Source organism: Embiotoca jacksoni, unplaced genomic scaffold (genome assembly GCF_022577435.1).
Source record: "Embiotoca jacksoni isolate LCO1_2020_lvr unplaced genomic scaffold, fEmbJac1.0.p SCAF_22, whole genome shotgun sequence".
Classification (NCBI taxonomy): Eukaryota; Metazoa; Chordata; class Actinopteri; family Embiotocidae; genus Embiotoca; species Embiotoca jacksoni.
In genome coordinates this window covers 5,781,020-5,800,738 of record NW_027185363.1, presented here as the reverse complement: position 1 = coordinate 5,800,738, position 19,719 = coordinate 5,781,020, and the positions used below count along the sequence as shown (strand labels likewise).

The window sequence follows — 19,719 nt, the reverse complement described above, 5'->3', positions numbered from 1 at the left end:
CCGGTGTGCAAGCACAGCACAGAACTCAGAAACAGATCTTGTGGGGATCAAACTATCTAGTCAGCAAGAAGATCAAATGCTGGCAGCTATCACGTGCTATATATAGCTGGGAGGCACAGGTAGCTTACGTACTACGCACATGCTTGAGGAGAAGCACGGTTTTTGGTGCTTTTTGTACTTGCGGTCAGAAAAATGAAACATAACCACTGGATTAGCACTGGTGGAAAGTAACTAAAAGTGCTGTACAAAAAAATGTCCTTTTAAATCATTTTTACTTTATGTTTTTTCATTTTATACTATTTTATGAACTCGTTTTATTAATACTTTTACTTCATTTTGCCTTCAGACTTGTCGGGATTTTCATTATTTTTTTCAGTGTACATTTATTATATATTGTTTTCATTATATATTCATATTAATTTCTGTATGTAAATATTGATATATATTCACATATAGACGTATTTCTCTGTCTATTCCTTTATACTTCTCATACCCATATATCATTTTACAATTATTTAATGGCACAAGAATCAAAGCATACCGTATGTGCAGCCAATAAAATAAATAAATAAATAAATAAAAAAAGTGCAAGAGTCATGACTTAAACTTGAAAACGACTTGTCTCCTAAGTACAGGAATGCAACAAGTGTGTTATTATCTGTCCGGGCCCGTCTCACCCATTAACAGCTGGATTAGTGAAAGAAACGAAGAGGATGCATTTCAGAAAGTTTAAGGCTTAAAGGAGTGTTTTAAATGTCAGTCCGTATCTGTGCGCGATCGTGATGCTCCAAAAAAAAAAAAAAAAAAAAAAAAAAAAAAAAAAAAAACACACAACGCGGAAGCAAGGCCGGTTTGCTATCTTTTTTTTTTTTTTTTTTTTTTTTTTTGAGAGACGTCTCTGGCCAATCCGAGCTGTAAACCAGCTGGTGAAGGTTTTTTGGGGGCTTAGTCAGGAACAGAAGTGACCGCTTAGCTTCATGTCAACCGAGCAGGCATCAGAGCACCAGCAGGAGCGGAGCAAATCTTTCGGAGGGACGAAGGAGAAGGAAGAGGAAGAGAGAGAGAGAGAGAGAGAGAGACAGAGACAGAGGGAGAGATTGAAGGGGGGGGCTGCCGGAAGGGACACTGGACTTTTACTTCCTCACCTTTGAACCTCGTAAATATTTATATTGATTCGTTTTTTTTTTTTTTATTTTATTTTTTTTAACCTATTTGAAAGGAGCTCGCAAACATCAGCTGGAAGGTTTTAGCTAGCGACACCGCTCGCCCGCCCGCCGCCATCTCCTCTTCTCAGTCGGAGCGACCGCCGTGTCTTCCACCACCATGGGGAACGCTGCCACCGCCAAGAAGGGCAACGAGCTGGAGAGCGGTGAGTCCGGTCGGCCCGGGTCGGGTCGGGTCGGGTCGGTCCCGACTGTGTTTTTAAGTTGCATTTGTGTCAAGTCTCCGTGAAATGGTGTTGACAGTTAAAGCAGCGGAGGGCCGTCCGTCATCCCCTCCTCCTCCTCCTCCTCCTCTCTCCCCCCCCGCACATTCCCACAGATCACACCAACGCTCCCCTTTTAAGTTCATCGAAAAGTGTGGGGGGGGGGGGACGGGACAAAAACAACCATACGAGAATTGTTTGTGAGGTTTTGCACATTAAAATGAGTTAAAGGCCGAAGGTAAGGGAGCTAACGGCCAGAAGACCCCGAGAGTGTTGTGGTTTTCTTAGCATCCAGGAGGAGGAGAGGAGGGGGGGGGGGGGGGGGGCTGTCAGTGTAAACGGGCTTATTAAAGCCTTTAAACGGAGCTGGGATCGCGGCGCGTATTGATCAATTCCTTTATAATGCTCATTTTAAACGCGGGGAAAAAAAAGCCGTTTACACGTCAACTAGACCACCAAGAAGGATCAAGCTTGAAGACCTGCTAGCCTTTGCTAACACTAGCTGGGGATTAGCCCTCGGAAGGCCTTGTTTCATTGCCTCTTGATGGTGGTTAGCCGTTCAGGCCTGCACGCACACACACGCGCACACACACACACACACACACACACACACACACACCTCACCCTTTCTTGTGTGCTATAATCTTGCACTTACAACGATTAGGATGTGGGTCTTGCAGCATGTTTGGCTGCAGGCTCTGGTCAACACAGCCGTATCGGACAGAAACTTCGTATTCACGATCTCAAATCTGCAGCAATAAGCCACAGACCGGTGAGTAATTGTTATAAATAGTCAATCAATTTTATTTGAAGGCTCTGTGGGACTGTTTCTGCCACCACCACCCCCCCAGGCTACGTTGCCACATCTTATTCTTGGCTACATAAACAAAGCTTTCCCTCTGTACTGCACCGTGACCAAATATGGTGAAGAAATGACAAATGCCCTCTTTCCATTCATAAAACTGGGACCTACTACCGTCTGCCCTGCATATGCACGCACAGGCCCGCTGAAACAACACACACACTTGAATCATGTCACTTGGGTTTGTTCGGAGCCCCTTCTCTAATCTTGCTATGTGTGGTAAAGGTCCACCAGGGCTCACTTCTCACACTCAGCTTGTCATTGACTGGAGCAGCTTGTCATCAGACCTTCGTCAGAGGATAAGGGGTATTACAAGCTTTGAAAGGTTTGACGTAACTCGGCCTAGGCCAGTGTTACTTTGCGCTCATATACTTTGATGTGTGCAGCTGGTCATCGTCGAGCATCCCATGCAGTAAATCATAAATGGTTCCCTAAGCCCGGTTGTAAACACAAAAGTTGGAGCTGTTTATTGTGTTTTGCAGAATTAATTTGAATTGACAGACAAGAATCTGTATTGCAGAAAGATGATCAGTCCTTTAATACATTTTTATACTTTTATAAACACGGAGAACCATTTGTGTTCATTTGTGCACTTAGTTTATTTAAAGTCATGTCACTTTGTGATGCAGTGAGTACGTACCTCTGAGATTTATTGACCTTTTGAGAGACACCAGGCCGGCAAAGTGAACTGTGCCAAGCAGAGACACTCAGGCATACAGAGATGATCAGATCAGCAATAGTGCCAATACTGCCAAGCATTTCTGTTGAACACAAAGATGATCCTTAGATCCTGGTCGCAGCGAACTGTTAAACCCATTTAAGCTGACACTGTACTCTGAGATGAAGATTTGTCTGGAGTGTATCTGCTGTGACAAGACGACCTGGTTACCCACAGTGCTGCATGTTAACCTGTTTTTTTGTTTTTTGTTTTTTTTTACTGTATATAGATGCGACCATCCTGAGCATTTGGAAGAGCACCAACGCAGTCCCAATCAGACAGGGAGATTAAACGGTTGCCATCATGACACCTATTTTATTTCACAGTGCCCATGCACTGTGTTTCACACTGTAGCGTAACAGGAGAGGCCGACATAACTCAACCATGTTATGCTCGTCTGGATTTTGGCATTGATCTCAGAAAGGGATGGTCAACTGTTCTGACTTTGTAGCATTCCATTATTTCCTCTCACACACAAAAATGTTGAAGAGAACTTTGTACAAAAGGACCTTCAACTTCTAAAAATGTCAGGTTTTGGACCGGGGATGATAAGTCAGTGTGAAGGTTCTGTTGTTTGAGGGCAGATGTTTTCATTATAGATTCAATTGCAGGTTAGTTTCTGGATTGATCACGTGGTTTATAAAATGTCAGATTAGAGAGCTCAAGAGTTCACTGACAAGTATTTTATCATTAACTATTAGTTTAAATCACATTTCAAGCAAAAGTGTTGAACATTTGATGTTTCCACATCTCAAATGTGAAGATTTGCTGCCTTTGAGAAGCTGGAACAAAGCAATGCTTTGCATCTTGACTTGAAAAAAAACCTCAAGTAGTCACTTGTAAAAAATATAAATATTTCTCAGTGCGGTTATCATAGTTTCAAAGTTATTTCGGGAAACAACTCCGACTAATCTGCTGGGAAAAACAGTCCTAGGTTCTACAAAGTCTCAAGATTTGTACCACACTGTAGATTTTGTTTGTTTTTCTTCACTGCAGAGTGTTATCTGTTCAATCTGAACTAATATGCATGACTGAATTTCTGCTACATGGCATTTTGGTACACCTGTTCTTCCAATACTGCAGTAGACAGTCAGTCTCCGCTTAAATTCCTCAGGCTAGTGTCAACTCTGTTTTCATATTTGTTGCTTCCTATTCACGCCATATTCTTTCTGTTTGTTGATGTGTTACACTTGTTGTTATGTACATGAACTCTATATTTCTCTCTGTCTTCTCTTCCGTATCAACCCATCCATGTGGGTGATTGCTCCTGCAAAACCTTGGTGATCAATAGAGACTTTTGGTATGCTGATTTCTCCCCCCCCCCCAAAAAAAAAAAAAAAAAAAGGCAGAACGGCATTGATCTCGTTGTGAAAACTTGCTGGATGTGCTTGCATTTTATTGTGTGCTTTGATAATAAGTCCGTGTTTTTTGTTATCCGCTTTCTCTCAATCTGGATATCTGCTGTCTGCTGTGTTTCCCATACATTGGTTTGTCTTTGCTTACCATTTTTAAGCTGTGTTTGATAGCCTTCCCACAAATTGTGTTCAGTGATGCACAAGATGCTCAGAGGAACCCTGTCTGTAATTTCTGAGTGTTGTGTTCCCCTTCTCCTTTTCAATAAGGCTACTAAATAACTGAAAACATACAGAGTTTCTTGGCATGCATCACTGGTCTGCCTGTCGTCGATGTGGTTGTTTTGTGTTCATGTTTTCCCTCTTTTTAGACTAACGTACGTGATATTTTTACTGTACAATTTAATTCATATCCAGATGAGAGTTGACTTTGCCCTTATTCTTCTCCATTGACTTACAATTTTATTTCCATTTCCCATATGTCTCCCCTTTCCCTTCTAGTATGATAGCATTTTGATGTTTTTGCCAGTTCCATTTAAAAAACAAAAAACAAATGTGTATTTTGTACTTTTAAGCCAAGTTGATTTGCCAAAAACAAAGTGTGTGCTAACTGTTTCTGTCTGCACTCTTTCTTAAATTTTAGTGAAAGAGTTTCTAGCCAAAGCCAAAGAAGATTTCTTACAGAAATGGGAATGCCCACCACAGGTCAGAACGACAAAAAGTTGAGCTTAACGTCCGCAGTCTTTGTACACAAAGTAGGCTAACGTGATGTTGTTTCCGCAGAGCACAACGTGCCTAGATGACTTTGAAAGATTAAAGACCCTGGGTACCGGCTCGTTTGGGAGAGTCATGCTGGTGAAACACAAAGGAACAGAGGAATACTTTGCCATGAAAATACTGGACAAGCAGAAGGTCAGTGGCAGCGTTTTTCAGGCCTCCTGGGATGCTCTAGAATAAACAACAGTGTTGACATGAGCAGTAAATGTGCAGGGACAATAAAAGTTTGCTGCCACTTAATTTATCTAAATAACACCGGCTTATCCTCTTAAAAAAATAAATACAAAAAAAAAATCAACGTTATAACCTGTCCTTGTTGTATTACAGGGTTACTAGGGGACACAAGTAAAATAAATAATTAATAACTAAAAGCTGCTTTTGCTTTCAGTGTTCAGCTATCTCTGTTGCTAATGTAAGTGCGGTTTGCCCAACAAGGTCATCTAATCTCATTTCATATGTCAGGTGGTGAAACTCAAGCAAATAGAACACACATTAAATGAGAAGAGGATATTACAGGCAGTGAGCTTCCCCTTTCTCGTCAGACTTGAGTACGCCTTTAAGGTAAAGTTGGAGTAGTTTTATAACATTTAGTAATTGAAATTCCTTTTATTTGGTTGTCGGCAAAACGTAACTGTCTTTTTTTTGTCTTTATAGGACAACTCCAATTTGTACATGATAATGGAGTATGTTCCAGGAGGAGAGATGTTCTCACACCTAAGACGAATCGGAAGGTTCAGGTGTGTATCGCATCTCAAATATACATCGGCTTGCATTTCAGTGCCATCTTTGTTTAATCTATTATTTCCAGTGGTCTTGACATGTCTTAAAGATTGATCAGTTTCTAGAATTGTGTCCACATGTTTTTGTTTTTTTATGACACACTTGTCTCTTATTCCTTTCCAGTGAACCACATGCACGGTTTTACGCCGCCCAGATAGTGCTGACATTTGAATACCTCCATTCACTAGATCTCATATACAGAGATCTGAAACCTGAGAATCTTCTCATTGACCACCACGGCTACATACAGGTGAGCCAAAATGCGATGAACGAATATGTGATGCTGCTTCTTTTTTTTTCTTTTTTTTTTTTACACACACACTACAGTAAATATATTCATGACTTCCAGGTGACAGACTTTGGATTCGCCAAGAGGGTAAAAGGCAGGACCTGGACGTTGTGTGGGACACCGGAGTACCTGGCGCCTGAAATCATTCTCAGCAAAGTACGGATATGTTATTGCTTTTGTGTTTTTAATGCATAAATGTCACTTTATGTATTCTGCCTTCCACCTAAAAGTCCACCCTAAAAAATCTTGAGCATTTCCGGAAGAACATTTATCGTTTTTCCTTACTTTACTTAGTAAATGATTAGTCTCGTTAAAGTATTTATGGGAAATTGAAGCAAATTAACATCAAGCAACTTATAATATTATAAATAAATATAATAAAAGTCAGGTTTCTTCAGTCACTGTGGAACAACTGTAAAGGAAGAAATCCACCGTGGAAAGGAAAGACATACCAATTTTTCCACCATCAGCCTCCTCAGTAGACATGTGGTATTTTTGTTGAAGGGGAAAAAGTCTTTTTACAACTGAAAAAATGTACTAACCTTTGATGGTAGTTTTCTCCACTGACAAATAAAACTATCTGATGTTTGAAAAAAAAATTAGAAAATTACCAGTTGAAAAAGATGCAGAAAACTATGACAAAAAAAGTAGCTTTAAAATGAAGAAACTTTAGCAGGTATTTGACATATCACAAAATACAAAAATATGGGTCGCATGATATTTAGGTTTTCGCGCTGTGAAATTGTAAAATGCTGTGTGGTGTAATACTGCTTATTTTAATACAGAGCAAAACTGTTAAAACAAAGACTATCTTCCACTCTTAATGTTATCATTGAGTCCAAGTGGAAATGTAGTAGCCATTTGGAATTTCCCTCGTGTATTTAAAATGTGTCTCAACAAGGAAGTTATAAATCAGAATGAGGAGGAAGTCTTAATTGTCAGTAAAAATCACACCTTAGTAGAAGTGTATTTTTTGTTGTTTTTAGTCATACTGATGTCTGTTTCAGGGCTATAACAAAGCTGTGGACTGGTGGGCCCTTGGAGTCCTCATCTACGAAATGGCAGCTGGCTACCCTCCTTTCTTTGCAGATCAACCTATTCAGATCTACGAGAAGATCGTCTCCGGAAAGGTAAACAGTTGTTTGTTTTGGACATTTCCGTGGCAACAGGCACAGATAATAAGTTGAGTCACTTTTTTGGTGGTACCGTGGACTAAGTATCTTCCTAAATTGTGAAACGTTTGCCGTTTCCAGGTACGATTCCCCTCCCACTTCAGCTCAGATTTGAAGGACCTGTTGAGAAACCTGCTGCAGGTGGATCTGACCAAACGGTACGGCAACCTGAAGAACGGTGTCAACGACATCAAGGGCCACAAATGGTTCGCCACAACAGACTGGATCGCAATCTATGAGAGAAAGGCAAGTCACCCAAACACATTTTACACTGACGCAAATCAGTGTCAGCCAAGTTAATCACATATTGTTTAGATCATACTGACCTTATTAAATTTCCAGCTATAATGCTGCAACACTATTATTTTATATTTTTCTATATGTGGAAAGTTGTGTGACAACTGTTCAGTGTGTTTTATGGTCCAGTGTGATGATCGGTACTCGGAGGTGCATGCAGCACAACTGGCCAGAGTTTTTTTTTTTTTTTTTTTTCTCTCCACTTGGAAGTCACCCAGCTTCACTGCTGGTGGTGAGCTGTTCGTGCCAAATGACATTTTGCAGGGATGACAGCGATAATGGAGAGTTTCGATTAATCAAAATAGTTATTTAGCTCAGGCTTAAATCTCATTGATCTGTTGATTTTGTTTCGCTTTTGTTAATGCAACTAGTTTTTTTTTTCTTTTTTTAGTAAATGTAAATTTTTAAGCTTGCTAAGTGTCATTTGTTACAAAATGAAACAAATATTATGTCAGCTCCATTTTCTTCTATCATTTATCTTCTTTAACTCTTAATAGTTTCCTCCTGGTTTTTTTTGTTTTTTTTACAGTATTTCCTCGCTGCAAAGTTCCTGCTTCCATAAGACCATATTTACTTGGGCTTTGTGATGTAGAAACAATAGTAAAAATATATTTATTTTCTACATTTGCCATATAAAGCAGGCTGGCTGTTTTGAATTTATTATTTTTATTTTAAAATTAATATAAAAACAGATTGTAGTCATCTGTATGGATGAAATAATCAGATTAATTTGATGATATTGATCATCTGCAAAATCTTTGAAGATAATAATCAAGGTCTAGACTTTAGGGGCAATCAGGAGGCTTACTTTGCACACAAAAAACAATCCTGTATGTTTCTGAATACCGGCGAATGGCAAATGTTTCTGTACGTGTCTTTTCTCTTAAAGACAAATGTACTACATGTTCAGTAAATACAGAGTTTAGAGAGGTGAACTGACAACTCTGAAGAAACAGCACACAGGAGGCTCACTACACATTTTGTTGAGCTTTAGCCTCGAACAATGTGCACTTTAACATTTAGTTGTTGCGTTTATTGAAATCCAGGGAGCCATAATGTAGCCTGGAAACCAAAAACTCATAAACTGATATTCATTCAACATGAAAAATGTTCAGGAGATTGAATGCTCAGTAAGTGGTGCAGCATTTCAGTGTGAAGAGAAAAATGGCAGAAAGATCTCAAATTCTGCTTCAGATCCTCAGCAAAGTCACGTCAACCAGTCAAAACAAACTGCAATCGTAGAATCTTAACAAGGAAGACATATAAATTCACGTTTAAAATCAGTTTTTCGGAATTATCAGCAAAATGTACAACTTAAAATGTATGTCCCTCTCAGCTGTACGTGTCAAAAATCGCAGCAAGCAAAGGAGTCGCTTTAAGGAAAACCTTACAGGCATATAAAAAAAAAAAAAAATCCATGACATCAGGTACCTTTTAAGGTCTAACTCTGCTTGAGATTAACCGGTTTTTACAAAGTGTCATGCAGCCCTGCTTAAAGGCACAAGTGTTTGTAGCAGTTTCGAGTGGATGAAAAGCCTCAAGAGGGGATTTAAGCATAATTGTTAAAATGGGGATTAAGCCGAAGCACACTTTGGGGTGGTCCCTCTTCGAAGCAATTGATGGTGTTGCACACATACAAAGTGATTAAGTTAATTGTATTCATGGTAAGACGGCTTTGGAGATTCTGCTTACCGTCTCTCCTCCGCAAACCTGGTGATTTGCTGCATGAAGTGTCCAACTGTGGACGGCTCGGGTTCCACATACCAACCTTCTCGCAGGCACTTCATTAAAAAAATTGAAAGCGAATAGCATTCAATGTATTTTATACTAATTTAGTCATAAAACTGTAAATTATTCCCACAATTAAAGTATTCAATAGAAGCTCTGCTGAAGACATTGTAGCACAAAGTGAGCCTTTCCAAACAAAACAAAACAAAAACAAACTGCATGTTGACGAGGAGAAAAAAAAAGGCTAAAACGGAAGTGAAGGGTTTTTTCCTCGACTTTACCTTGATTTTTGCCAATTTCTGCAATTTTACAGAAGTAAAATCACATAAAACTCTGCAAATTGCGTTACCATTTTCAGTTATATAAAAAAAAAAAAAAAGCTGCCACAAAATAAAACATTTTCAGCAATCACAGAAAGCTCCACAAAATCCTGGAGCAACTGATAATTAATGCCGGTGATGAACTATGCAATGCAATAACGCCTTTGTATCCCTGCAGTAGGTTAGTATATGTTTTTACTCAGTTCCTCTTTTTTTGACAATTTCTCTGAATTCTCATAATAATAATTTCATGCTCTTCTTAACAGGCATTGACATAAATATAACCCTGCCTAGTAAAATGGATCTTTCCCTTGTTCTTGCAGGTTGAAGCTCCATTCATACCAAAGTGCAGAGGCCCCGGGGACACCAGCAACTTTGATGACTACGAGGAGGAGGAAATCCGCGTTTCTTTTATGGAAAAGTGCGGAAAGGAGTTTGTAGAGTTTTAGGACACGAGAAGACGGATATATCAGGGAAAATCAAGGGGATCTTTGCACTCTTCTAAAGACTTGGGATGGAGCAGAGACCATCTTTTTCAGATCTACCACATAGTCTCTTCATTCCACAAGGCTGAATGAGGTCGCCATGATCCTTGGGTGCCGATAACCTTTCACTGTCACATACACCTGTGTATTAAAGCAGACACATCACTTTTCTCTTTTTCTTTCTTCTGTTTTTGTACCTTCCCACTGTTTTTTTTTTGTTGTTTTTTTTTACTTTGAAGCAGTAAGTCTTGGATGTTGTTAACCCCGATTCAAATGTGATATTTTTCGATTTATGAGGAAAAACTGAGACGGCGGCCAATAATAACCAAGTAACTGACTCGTGTGTGGCTGAATAGGGCTGTTCCCTCCAGTTGTCAGCAGTCTATGTTTTGAAGTCCACATCACAATGGCTGTTGTAAAGATCTGGCCAGTACACAGAGGTAGACTTTGTCTAATGTGCATATCTGTCAGTTTTGTAAGACATTTGAACATGACGAGTGTTTAAAGCATGACCAATAGAAAACATTGGGTGACACAAGAAGAGAGGTCCTTTCCTTTCTTTGCTTTATGCCTTAGAGAGCCAAGTCCTCAGACCGCCCCCTCCCCACGCCCCCTACTAAAGCATCCATTCACTGTCTTCTCTGTGTTATGACCCGGGCACAGCAAGCCATCAACAGAAATGACAAACCTTGTTACATTAGTAAAATGCAAATCCACTTGTTTGTTTGATCCTTTTGGGTCTATTAGTTACATGTAAAATTTGTCATTTGCTATCTTACTATTTTTTGTCGCTGTGTCTATCATTATAGTCATATTGTCCCTAGATTTCAGGTCTGCTTATGAAGACCCTTTGTTATGAGTCTGTGGAACAATTTGACTTCAGTAAATGGAAAAGAGTGAAGTGAAAGCCCTTTTGGATTTTTATTGAGTGTAATGTAAAGTTGAGAAGGTCTGTGTGAACAGTGTTGCAGCTTTGCGCCCCAACATTGTTAGTGAATCCTTCAAAAAAATACAGAATTGAAAATGTGTTAAATGAAAGATGTTCTAAAAAAAAAAAAGGAAAACCGCATATTTACGAGATTCTCCCCGTTGCCACACCCCAAACAGATTTCCTTTTTTCATTCTTGTCAAAGAATGTAGTTTTGCAACTTATAGGTATGCATATTTGAAAGCTTGATTTCAAAGTACAGTTTTCCTCACAATACACTGGCTAAAATAAAGACTGCTCCTTTGTATCACATGTAACCCTGTTATTGTTAAGCTCATTACATTATACTTACATGCATTGTTTCATATATGTTTTTATTTATACACATTAGAGATGCTAATAAATTTTATTTTTAAAAGTGTTGAAGTTTTGCAACAATCCTTCCATTGTGACTTTGACCACTCGGCCTCCTGTTTACTGGTATGCATCGCACCTTTGATTCATTTGTTGGAGAGTAGTGGATCGTGTTGTGAGTCTGAGAGGTCCTCCACAGACTACCAGGGGTCTCAAGATAAAGTAACATTTCATTTGAAGCCTTTGAAGTCAGCCAAATAAAAGCAAGTGTTTTACTGTCATCACCATGGGCATATCATGGTGCCTAGTTTTGTACATGCTGTAGTTTGGTACGAGCACATTAAAAAGATAAATCCTAACAAATTGAAAACAATTATTACGTGGACATGCATTTGTCTCATCGGGATCTGAATATTAATATGTAAATGCCCATTCAGTAACTATTTAGTCATTTAACCAACATGAAGTAAATTGACCAAAACGTAGGTGCATCCATGAACGTGATAGAACATTTGCGGTCAGTATTATGAGGATTTTTCATGTATTTTTTTACATACCAGGAACAGAACATAGAAACGAAAAGGCTTTTTCTCACACATAAATGTATTACGCTGAATAGTAATTTAATAAACCTTAACTTTTCTTGGACTTCAGTTAAATAATTTAATAAACCTTAACTTTTCTTGGACTTCAGTTATACTGTTTTTAAAATCATATTACTGCCAAATTCCAAAACTTCATTTTCACAAACCAAACTTCGCATGTTTGGACCGTTGGTGTTGCCGTAGCCCTTCTGGTCAATAGGCGTATGGGTAATGTAGTGCAGCCGGAGACACGTGGGACGCTGCGTCGCATCTGTAAACGAAGTTGGCTGAAAACATGGCGGGTCTGGAGCTCCTGTCTGATCAGGGATACCGTTTGGATGGAAGAAAAGCGACCGAGCTGCGGAAGGTTCAGGCCCGTATGGGAGTGTTCGCTCAGGCGGACGGATCCGCGTATTTAGAGCAGGGAAACACTAAAGCTCTGGCTGTGGTCTACGGCCCGCATGAGGTAAGTAACGCGGTGGGTTTTGTTAACCAGGGACTGGTAATAAAACAAGCATCAACGATTCCGGTATCAGAATTTATAACGGCCTCGAAAACCCTGTAAATGATTAAATCACGTTTTAGTTGTTAGCTGCACATGTTATTAGTTGCAGAGCTGCAATGTAACTAATTACATTTACTCATGGACTATACAAAAGTACTTGTTCTGTTTTCGTTTGCTACTTTATACTACATCTCGGAGGGAAATATTGTACATTGTACTCCACTGTATTTATTGTACCGCTACAGTTACTTTCCAGATGAAGATGTGACACAATTTATTAAAACCTTTAAAATACAACACATTGTTGAAGATTAAAACCCGTGCAATTCAAACTTTTTGCCCTCTGACGTCTTACAAAAGTTCATATTCAAGATCAAATTTTAGGTGTATAAGTTATTAACAGTTCCACCAAATAGAGATCCCCCCCCAAAAAAAATAAAAAATAAAAACTTCACCAAAGTCTGAAAACAGATTTGTACCACAGAACTTTTTTTTTTTTTTTTTTCTTCTTCTTCTTCTTCTTTCTTTTCCCAGTAATCATCTGAGGACTCAGATTTATCTGCCGTCCCTGGATAGAAAACTGGATATTAAAGTAGTTCAAAGTAGCTCCACCTGCAGCAGCTACAACAGTAACATGCCGCTTACACACTGATGCTTCAGAAAATATAATCTAATGAGGACATATGTATATACTAATAATGATATACCAGAACTTTTAGTTTAATACTTAAATTACATTTCACTGTTGATACTTCTGGTCTCTTACTCAAGTAGGATTTTTCATGCAGCACTTTAACTTGTAATGGAGTATTTTTACTTTGCTGGGGTGGTACTTTCACTTAAGTGAAGGATCTAAATATTTATTCTGCGGAATATGTAGCAGTCAGATGAAGGGCTGGATAACGGAGTTAAAATCAGTGTCGCCATGTTGATCAATAATTCTTACCTTTTAATGCGTGTTTCCTGCAGATCCGTGGTTCCCGAAGTCGTGCTCTTCACGACCGAGCAGTGATCAACTGTCAGTACAGCATGGCCACATTCAGCACCGCGGAGAGGAAGAGGAGACCGCACGGAGACCGCAAATCCACCGAGATGAGCCTCCACCTCAAGCAGACGTTCGAGGCTGCCGTGATGACGCAGCTCTACCCGCGCTCTCAAATAGACATCTATGTCAAGGTTCGTGTTATGCCGAGAGTTTGTGGAGTTGGATCTTTGGGAAATGCACTAACACGGAAATCATTTTTTCACTTCTTCCAACAGATTCTGCAGTCAGATGGAGGAAACTACAGCGTGTGTGTTAACGCCGCCACTCTGGCAGTGATAGACGCCGGCATCCCCATGCGGGACTACGTGTGCGCTTGCACGGTCGGCGTCGTGGATGAGACGCCCCTCGCTGACCTCTGCTACGCGGAGGAAAGCGGAGGGGTGAGCTCTTTAGCTTTAGCGCTGCTGCCGCGGGGCGGACAGATCGCTCTGCTGCAGATGGACGCAAGGCTGCACCAGGATCACCTCGAGGCTCTGATTGAAGCCGCAATGACTGCTTGTAAAGGCGTGAGCAAAGTGCTGGATGAGGTGGTGAGGCAGCATCTTCAGGAAGTCTCGGTGTCCACTGGAGAGTGATGTGTTACAAAGGAGGAACATCTGGACTGTGGTTCTGAAAGTGTTGTTGGACTTTAAATGGAGAAATTATGAACATTTGTGATTTAATTTTGTATGCATTCATAGCAATTACTGTATACCTTTTGTATATATATGGTAAGCCTGACAATAAATATGTGTTTGTTTTAAAACCCTGCTTATTGTCTTTGTTGCTTGTTTATTTGAGTGGCTAGATATACAAAAGAACAGTTGGCTAAAACTTGTAGTTTATAAGTTTAAACAATATTATTCAGCAGTGAAATTTCAAATTTATGTTGACCAAGAAGAAAATTTTGATACGTTTTGAGGAAGTATTATTCATAAATATGAAATACTAATGACGAAGCAGCTGATTTCTCCTGTGTTTTTGGTATTTCTTGAAGTTATTTTATACTTTTCCGTTTTGACATTTTATTTTGCCGGAGAGGAAGTCAGTCCGTCGCATTAATGTTTCCGCAGGAACAAGGAAGTAGAAACCTTTTAGCAAGCGGCTACTGTGACCAAGACACACCGCTGAAGGTGGATGTGACCACTTCACAGAGGTACGTTTTCACGCATAGTTTGTGAAATGATGCGAAATGATCTTCATAAATATTAACGACAGCCCGCCTTAACGGAGGACGAAAGTTTAAAACGTGTATGATGATCTCGTGAAAGCAGCAAGCTAGCCAGCAGCAAGCTTTGACAACGGGTGCAAAGAAACCTTATTTCTCAGCTCGAAACACACGGAACGATCTGTAATGACATGCGTGAGTGAACTGGACACTTAGATCATGTTAACACTCGTGTTCAGCTGATAGTAGCAGTGTGTGTGTGTGTGTGTGTGTGTGTGTGTGTGTGTGTGTGCGTGTGCGTGCTGCCTTCAGGGTCGGTTGTCTCCAGGCTTCAGGATAACGTCACAACGGACAACAACATGGGACTGCTGTCTGACCCAAACAGAAGAAGGGCTTTAATCAGCCTGCTGACCCGCCTCAATGCTCCAATCTGGTGAGTTGTAGTCACCGGACGACACCGTTCATTTTTTATTGATTTTTTTTAACCCAAAGTACACTTTGTAGTAGTCACATGATCTCTCTCTCTCTCTCTCTCTTCCATCTCTGCGTCTCAGTGTGGTCTGCTACATGGCGGGTGTGGCCTGGTTCATGGGCTTGGCCTTTGAGCCGTTCACTCTGCGGACGTACATGTCGGAGAACGCCATGGGGTCCACCATGGTGGAGGAGCGCTTTCCGTCCGGGGAGAGGGCGCTGGCCACGGGCCGGGAGTTCGCAGCTCATAAGAAGAAAGTCGGGTGAGCAACACGCAGCTGCGACGGACGCGTTCTGACGTCGACCTGATCGGGAATTCGGGTCGATCTGTGTGAAACGCGCCGTGAAGAGTCGGCGGTGGTTTTCTCGCCGCGTCGTACGAGTCTTCTTTCATCTGTGGGTGGTTTCTCCGCAGCGGGATGCCGGTGGACTGGCTGGTGAAGACCATGCAGGCCCGGGGGCTCGAAGTGTTTACCCAGAGGTTCTCTCGCACGTTACCCTTCCCCGACGAAAACAAAGAGCGATATGTACGTTTGTGACAGAAACTATTCCGCATTTCTGTACTTCTGCTGTTTCTCTGCTCACATTTCTGCTCTCAGACAGAAACACAGGTTGCTGTTTTTTTTTTCCCACGTTGTGTTTATGTCTTTTCTTTGTCACTCTGTCCCTTCTTCTTCGGCAGATGGTAAAAGGCACTAATGTGTACGGGATCCTTCGGGCCCCGAGAGCTCCGCGCACTGAAGCCTTGGTGCTGAGCGCTCCCTGCACCCAGGGCGACAACAACAACCAGGCTGTGGGACTGCTGCTTGGCTTGGCTCACTACTTCCGGAGTGAGCGCGGCACCCGTTCGCCCTCTCGGTCAACACAGTCGGAAAACATTTGAACGACGTTGCGGTTGAATTTTTTTTTTTTTTTGGTTTAACGCGTGTCGTGTTCTTCAACAGATCAGATTTACTGGGCCAAGGACATTATCTTTCTCGTGAATGAGCACGATCTGATTGGTATGCAGGCCTGGCTGGAGGGCTACCATCACACCAACACTACAGGTGATTGGCATTATTCGACCACCGTCCTGTTGAGCTGACTGAAAACAAGAAGACTGTTTTCTTCAGTTGGCTTGTCTCCTGTCATTTTTCGTCCAGGTATGGATTGGTCTCCGTTGCAAGGCCGCGGCGGTTCAATCCAGGCAGCCCTGTCCCTGGAGCTCAGCAGTGATGTCGTCACCAGCATGGACCTGGTCCTGGAAGGACTCAATGGTCAGTTACCCAACCTGGATTTAGCAAACCTCTTCCATGCCTTCTGTCAGAAGATAGGGGTCCTTTGCACAATCCAGGGCAAGGTAAACAGACACACTCTCCTCTGACGTGTTGGGTTCGGTAACGTGTCTTGACGTGGAAAAGTCATTTGCTTTTTTCCGTCTCTCTGATGTGTCTGCAGCTGCAGAGGAACGACTGGGACAGTGTGTCGGGCTACAGCCACGCGGTGCAGACCATGATGCTGATGGTGATGAAGCAGGCCAGCGGGCGGCCGTGGGGAGACCACGGTCTGTTCCTGCGCTACCACATCGAGGCCGCCACCATCAAGGGCGTCAACAGCTTCCGCCAGTACAAGACCGACACCACCACCATCGGCAGGTCGGTGTACGAGCAAGTGTATACCAATTCCTGTTTATCTTAGATTTTTTTTTTTTTTTTTTTAATTTAATTTCTAGCTTTGTTGTTACTTTTTTTTTTTTTTTCTGTCTTAATGGATATCCTTTAGGCTTTTGGAAGGAATGTATCGTAAGCTGAATAACCTCCTGGAGCGCCTCCACCAGTCCTACTTCTTCTACCTCATGCCGTCACTGTCTCACTTTGTCTCTATTGGATACTACATGCCAGCCTTTGGCCTGCTCGCTGTCATCCTGCTGCTTCGTGTATCCTTACCCCATCATTTTTACGGACATTTTTAATAGATCTAAAATGAAATGGAGGAAAACGATTGAATGCAAGCTGAAAGTAGAATATAACTCAAATCTAAAGTTGTGTAATCTTAAGTTTTTCACCTTAACTGTGATCCAGGCCTTAGACTTATGGGTTCAACTCGCAGCTCCACCACCAAGAACAGAGGATGGAATCGCTGATGTTGAGCAGGTGAGACGCGCGCTACAACAAAGACGTCAGAACTGAAAGTGCTTTCTTGTCTCGAGTCTGTGTCATCATAATCTTGCTTCCTCCCAGCAGTCTAGTCCGGGAGTGCTGTCGGTGTTGACTCCTCTGGTGATCAGCCACCTGACCGGAGTAGCTCTCTACACGCTGCCCATCCGGTTTCAGGAGATGGCTGTCGAACACTTCCCAGTGTCTGAGACTGAGGCTGTGGTCCTGACAGCTATCGCTGTTTACACAGCAGGCCTGGCTTTACCGCACAACACACACGGGTAACTACGAATGTTAATCCTATTATTTTTTTTCTTTTCTTTTCTTCTTTCTGTAGAGCTTTTAACAGCATTTTCTTTGGTCTTAAAATCTGCAACAGTATGCTAAGCTGACTCTATTTAATCTAAGAGATCGTATAACCCAAACCTGTATACAAATTCTGAATGTACAAATATATCAACAGGGAGGTTACACAATGGATCTGGAAAAAAAAAATCTGAAATGTTTTTTTTTCTTCCCCAATATGCGAGTGCAGTTTCAAAACTGAAAGTTAATACCTCTCAGTGTGTGACTGAAGCGCTCCTGCACAAAACACACATTGAAGTTAAAAGTACTTAAACATTCTTTTTTTAAACATTTACTAACCTGAATACGGAGGGTGATCGTTTCCTGCAGGTTTAGAAATTAGGTCTGAACGTTGTGTCACAAGCTGGAAATCATATTTCCTGCAGACAGAGGCAGACCAGGGAAACTTGTTGAGCTTTTTAAGAGTTCTGTGATGCAGTAGAGAGATCTGACTGCCGCCCCGTGTTGCAGACTGGCGTCAGGTGAGGGCACGGAGCAGGGCTGGAAAGTGCTGAAGCTCACCGCCATGCTGTACCTCGCCGTGCTGCTGGGTTGCACCGCCCTCATCAACTTCTCCCTGGGCTTCATCCTGGCTCTCACCCTGGTGCCCGTGGCTGCCTTCGTCACGCCCCACATGCCCAAGTAATACACCGGGGACACACGCTGTGGCTGTTGCCGGTCTGCACTTCCATATTCAAGTCTTACGGAAGTAAAGCCTTACTCTACTCTTCTTCTCTCCTTAGGCCCGTGTCAGCTGTCGTCTTGGTCATCCTCAGCCCAGCCTGCACCCTCCTCCTCTCTGTCTTTTTCTTCCAAGAGCTGGAGGAAATGCCTGTCAGCTTCCAAGATGGTTGGTTGCTGTACCTGTCAGTCATATCGCAGGGCATTCTGGACCACTTCCTGTATGGATCTCTGGTCTACCCGCTCATAGCCTTGCTGGTCTATCCATGCTGGCTGCTTTTCTGGAACATCCTCTTCTGGAAGTAGGAAGCACGCCCACGGAGGGCTTTCAGGAGTGCCACCACCCTCTCAGGTGTTCTCAAGTTTATCTTTACCGAGGGAATGTGAAGAATTAACGGTTAAATCCACTGGAGAGTTTGGAGAAGATGCAATGACTCCATTTTTGAACATTTTGTTGGTGTTAGAATATTTTCTCCCAAGTATTTCATTCTGTAAACATTGGAGCCTTTTCAGAATCAACAAAACTATTTTAAACAAAGCGGGAGGAATTGTTTTGTACTTAACATCACTCTTACAATTATAGAAACGCAAGAAGGGAGGGGAAGGTCTTTTCCCAATTAACTATAAATGTCATGGTACAAGATGAACAATACTGCACTGTTTTTATTTTTTAATCACGATGGTGATGATGGAAGCCGTTTGGACAGCACAAAGCATGTAAACAGTGGTATAACGGGAGAAACTGCGGTGGTTGGTCGTCTGCCTCCTTTTGAGATGTTTATTTATCTGCATCTGTTGAACAAGCCATCACTACATCCAATATTTTTTATACTTGTTTCAATAACTTTCTTTTGTGATATGTTTATTTCATATTTATAACTGCCAAAAAAAATAAAAGACTGAAAAGTTTGATATTTTACTGTACTTGGCGTACTTTCAAAGTAGGGACCCAATAAAACAAAGAAATTCATATTTAATTTAATAGCTTTATGTCAGGGTTATTTTGTGTTTTGTCATCCAGGGCAGGCTCTCATCTCCACGGCCTTTTCCGGGGGTAAACATTGACATTGAGTTGCATTGACAGCAACGGAGAATCTGAGGGAGTTGAGACTTTTCTCCAAACTACTGCTTTAAACTAACCAGTTTAAATAATAACGCTATGCCGAAGAGTTGCTGTGTATTTAGCTGCACCAATACTGATGTGAAAAACGTATCTCTGATTTGTTTCTCTGTTATGTCCTAAAAAAGATCCTGATATAGAGGCTGTACGGCATCACTCTATAGGAGGGGAAACTGAAGTGACGTGACTAAGGAGGGA

The 19,719-nt window shown here is 41.5% G+C and overlaps 3 protein-coding genes across 6 annotated transcripts; all 3 read left to right on the top strand.

Annotated features, from left to right (window-relative positions):
- The first annotated feature begins 910 nt into the window (after positions 1-910).
- On the top strand, positions 911-11,555 carry prkacbb (protein kinase, cAMP-dependent, catalytic, beta b). 3 transcript variants are annotated; one of them, XM_069157479.1, is made up of 10 exons: positions 911-1,369; positions 5,002-5,063; positions 5,142-5,270; positions 5,598-5,696; positions 5,790-5,872; positions 6,039-6,165; positions 6,265-6,360; positions 7,212-7,334; positions 7,458-7,622; positions 10,045-11,555. In XM_069157479.1, exons 1-10 carry the CDS (start codon positions 1,324-1,326, stop codon positions 10,168-10,170), a joined length of 1,056 nt encoding a protein of 351 aa, XP_069013580.1. In that variant the 5' UTR covers positions 911-1,323; the 3' UTR covers positions 10,171-11,555. The 3 variants fall into 3 exon arrangements, with proteins under 3 accessions (XP_069013580.1, XP_069013579.1, XP_069013581.1); XM_069157478.1 differs by lacking the exon at positions 911-1,369 and adding an exon at positions 1,745-2,198; XM_069157480.1 differs by lacking the exon at positions 911-1,369 and adding an exon at positions 2,205-4,306.
- Positions 11,556-12,353: 798 nt separating this feature from the next.
- Positions 12,354-14,372, top strand: exosc4 (exosome component 4). The gene is made up of 3 exons (XM_069158033.1): positions 12,354-12,538; positions 13,547-13,753; positions 13,838-14,372. The coding sequence occupies exons 1-3, from the start codon at positions 12,368-12,370 to the stop codon at positions 14,195-14,197; spliced, it is 738 nt and encodes a 245-aa protein (XP_069014134.1). The 5' UTR covers positions 12,354-12,367; the 3' UTR covers positions 14,198-14,372.
- A 298-nt stretch (positions 14,373-14,670) lies between these two features.
- gpaa1 (glycosylphosphatidylinositol anchor attachment 1) lies at positions 14,671-19,310 on the top strand. Of its 2 annotated transcripts, none has more exons than XM_069157477.1 (13): positions 14,671-14,757; positions 15,082-15,202; positions 15,324-15,503; positions 15,656-15,767; positions 15,923-16,070; positions 16,185-16,286; positions 16,383-16,579; positions 16,678-16,874; positions 17,002-17,155; positions 17,301-17,372; positions 17,463-17,656; positions 18,192-18,362; positions 18,464-19,310. In XM_069157477.1, the coding sequence occupies exons 2-13, from the start codon at positions 15,129-15,131 to the stop codon at positions 18,705-18,707; spliced, it is 1,845 nt and encodes a 614-aa protein (XP_069013578.1). In that variant the 5' UTR covers positions 14,671-14,757; positions 15,082-15,128; the 3' UTR covers positions 18,708-19,310. The 2 variants fall into 2 exon arrangements, with proteins under 2 accessions (XP_069013578.1, XP_069013577.1); XM_069157476.1 differs by having other exon boundaries at positions 17,460-17,656.
- The last annotated feature ends 409 nt before the right edge of the window (positions 19,311-19,719 follow it).

What these genes read in the sequence shown, in the direction of transcription:
- prkacbb (XM_069157478.1), top strand. Translation starts at nt 2,108, where the DNA reads ATGTTTGGCTGCAGGCTCTGGTCAACACAGCCGTATCGGACAGAAACT. An exon ending in CAGCAATAAGCCACAGACCG is followed by an intron (nt 2,199 to 5,001) that starts GTGAGTAATTGT and finishes CTTAAATTTTAG; the next exon opens with TGAAAGAGTTTCTAGCCAAA. An exon ending in CTGAAATCATTCTCAGCAAA is followed by an intron (nt 6,361 to 7,211) that starts GTACGGATATGT and finishes TGTCTGTTTCAG; the next exon opens with GGCTATAACAAAGCTGTGGA.
- exosc4 (XM_069158033.1), top strand. Translation starts at nt 12,368, where the DNA reads ATGGCGGGTCTGGAGCTCCTGTCTGATCAGGGATACCGTTTGGATGGA. An exon ending in TGGTCTACGGCCCGCATGAG is followed by an intron (nt 12,539 to 13,546) that starts GTAAGTAACGCG and finishes TGTTTCCTGCAG; the next exon opens with ATCCGTGGTTCCCGAAGTCG. An exon ending in AAATAGACATCTATGTCAAG is followed by an intron (nt 13,754 to 13,837) that starts GTTCGTGTTATG and finishes TTCTTCCAACAG; the next exon opens with ATTCTGCAGTCAGATGGAGG.
- gpaa1 (XM_069157476.1), top strand. Translation starts at nt 15,129, where the DNA reads ATGGGACTGCTGTCTGACCCAAACAGAAGAAGGGCTTTAATCAGCCTG. An exon ending in TTTGCACAATCCAGGGCAAG is followed by an intron (nt 16,580 to 16,677) that starts GTAAACAGACAC and finishes ATGTGTCTGCAG; the next exon opens with CTGCAGAGGAACGACTGGGA. An exon ending in TTACCGCACAACACACACGG is followed by an intron (nt 17,657 to 18,191) that starts GTAACTACGAAT and finishes CCCGTGTTGCAG; the next exon opens with ACTGGCGTCAGGTGAGGGCA.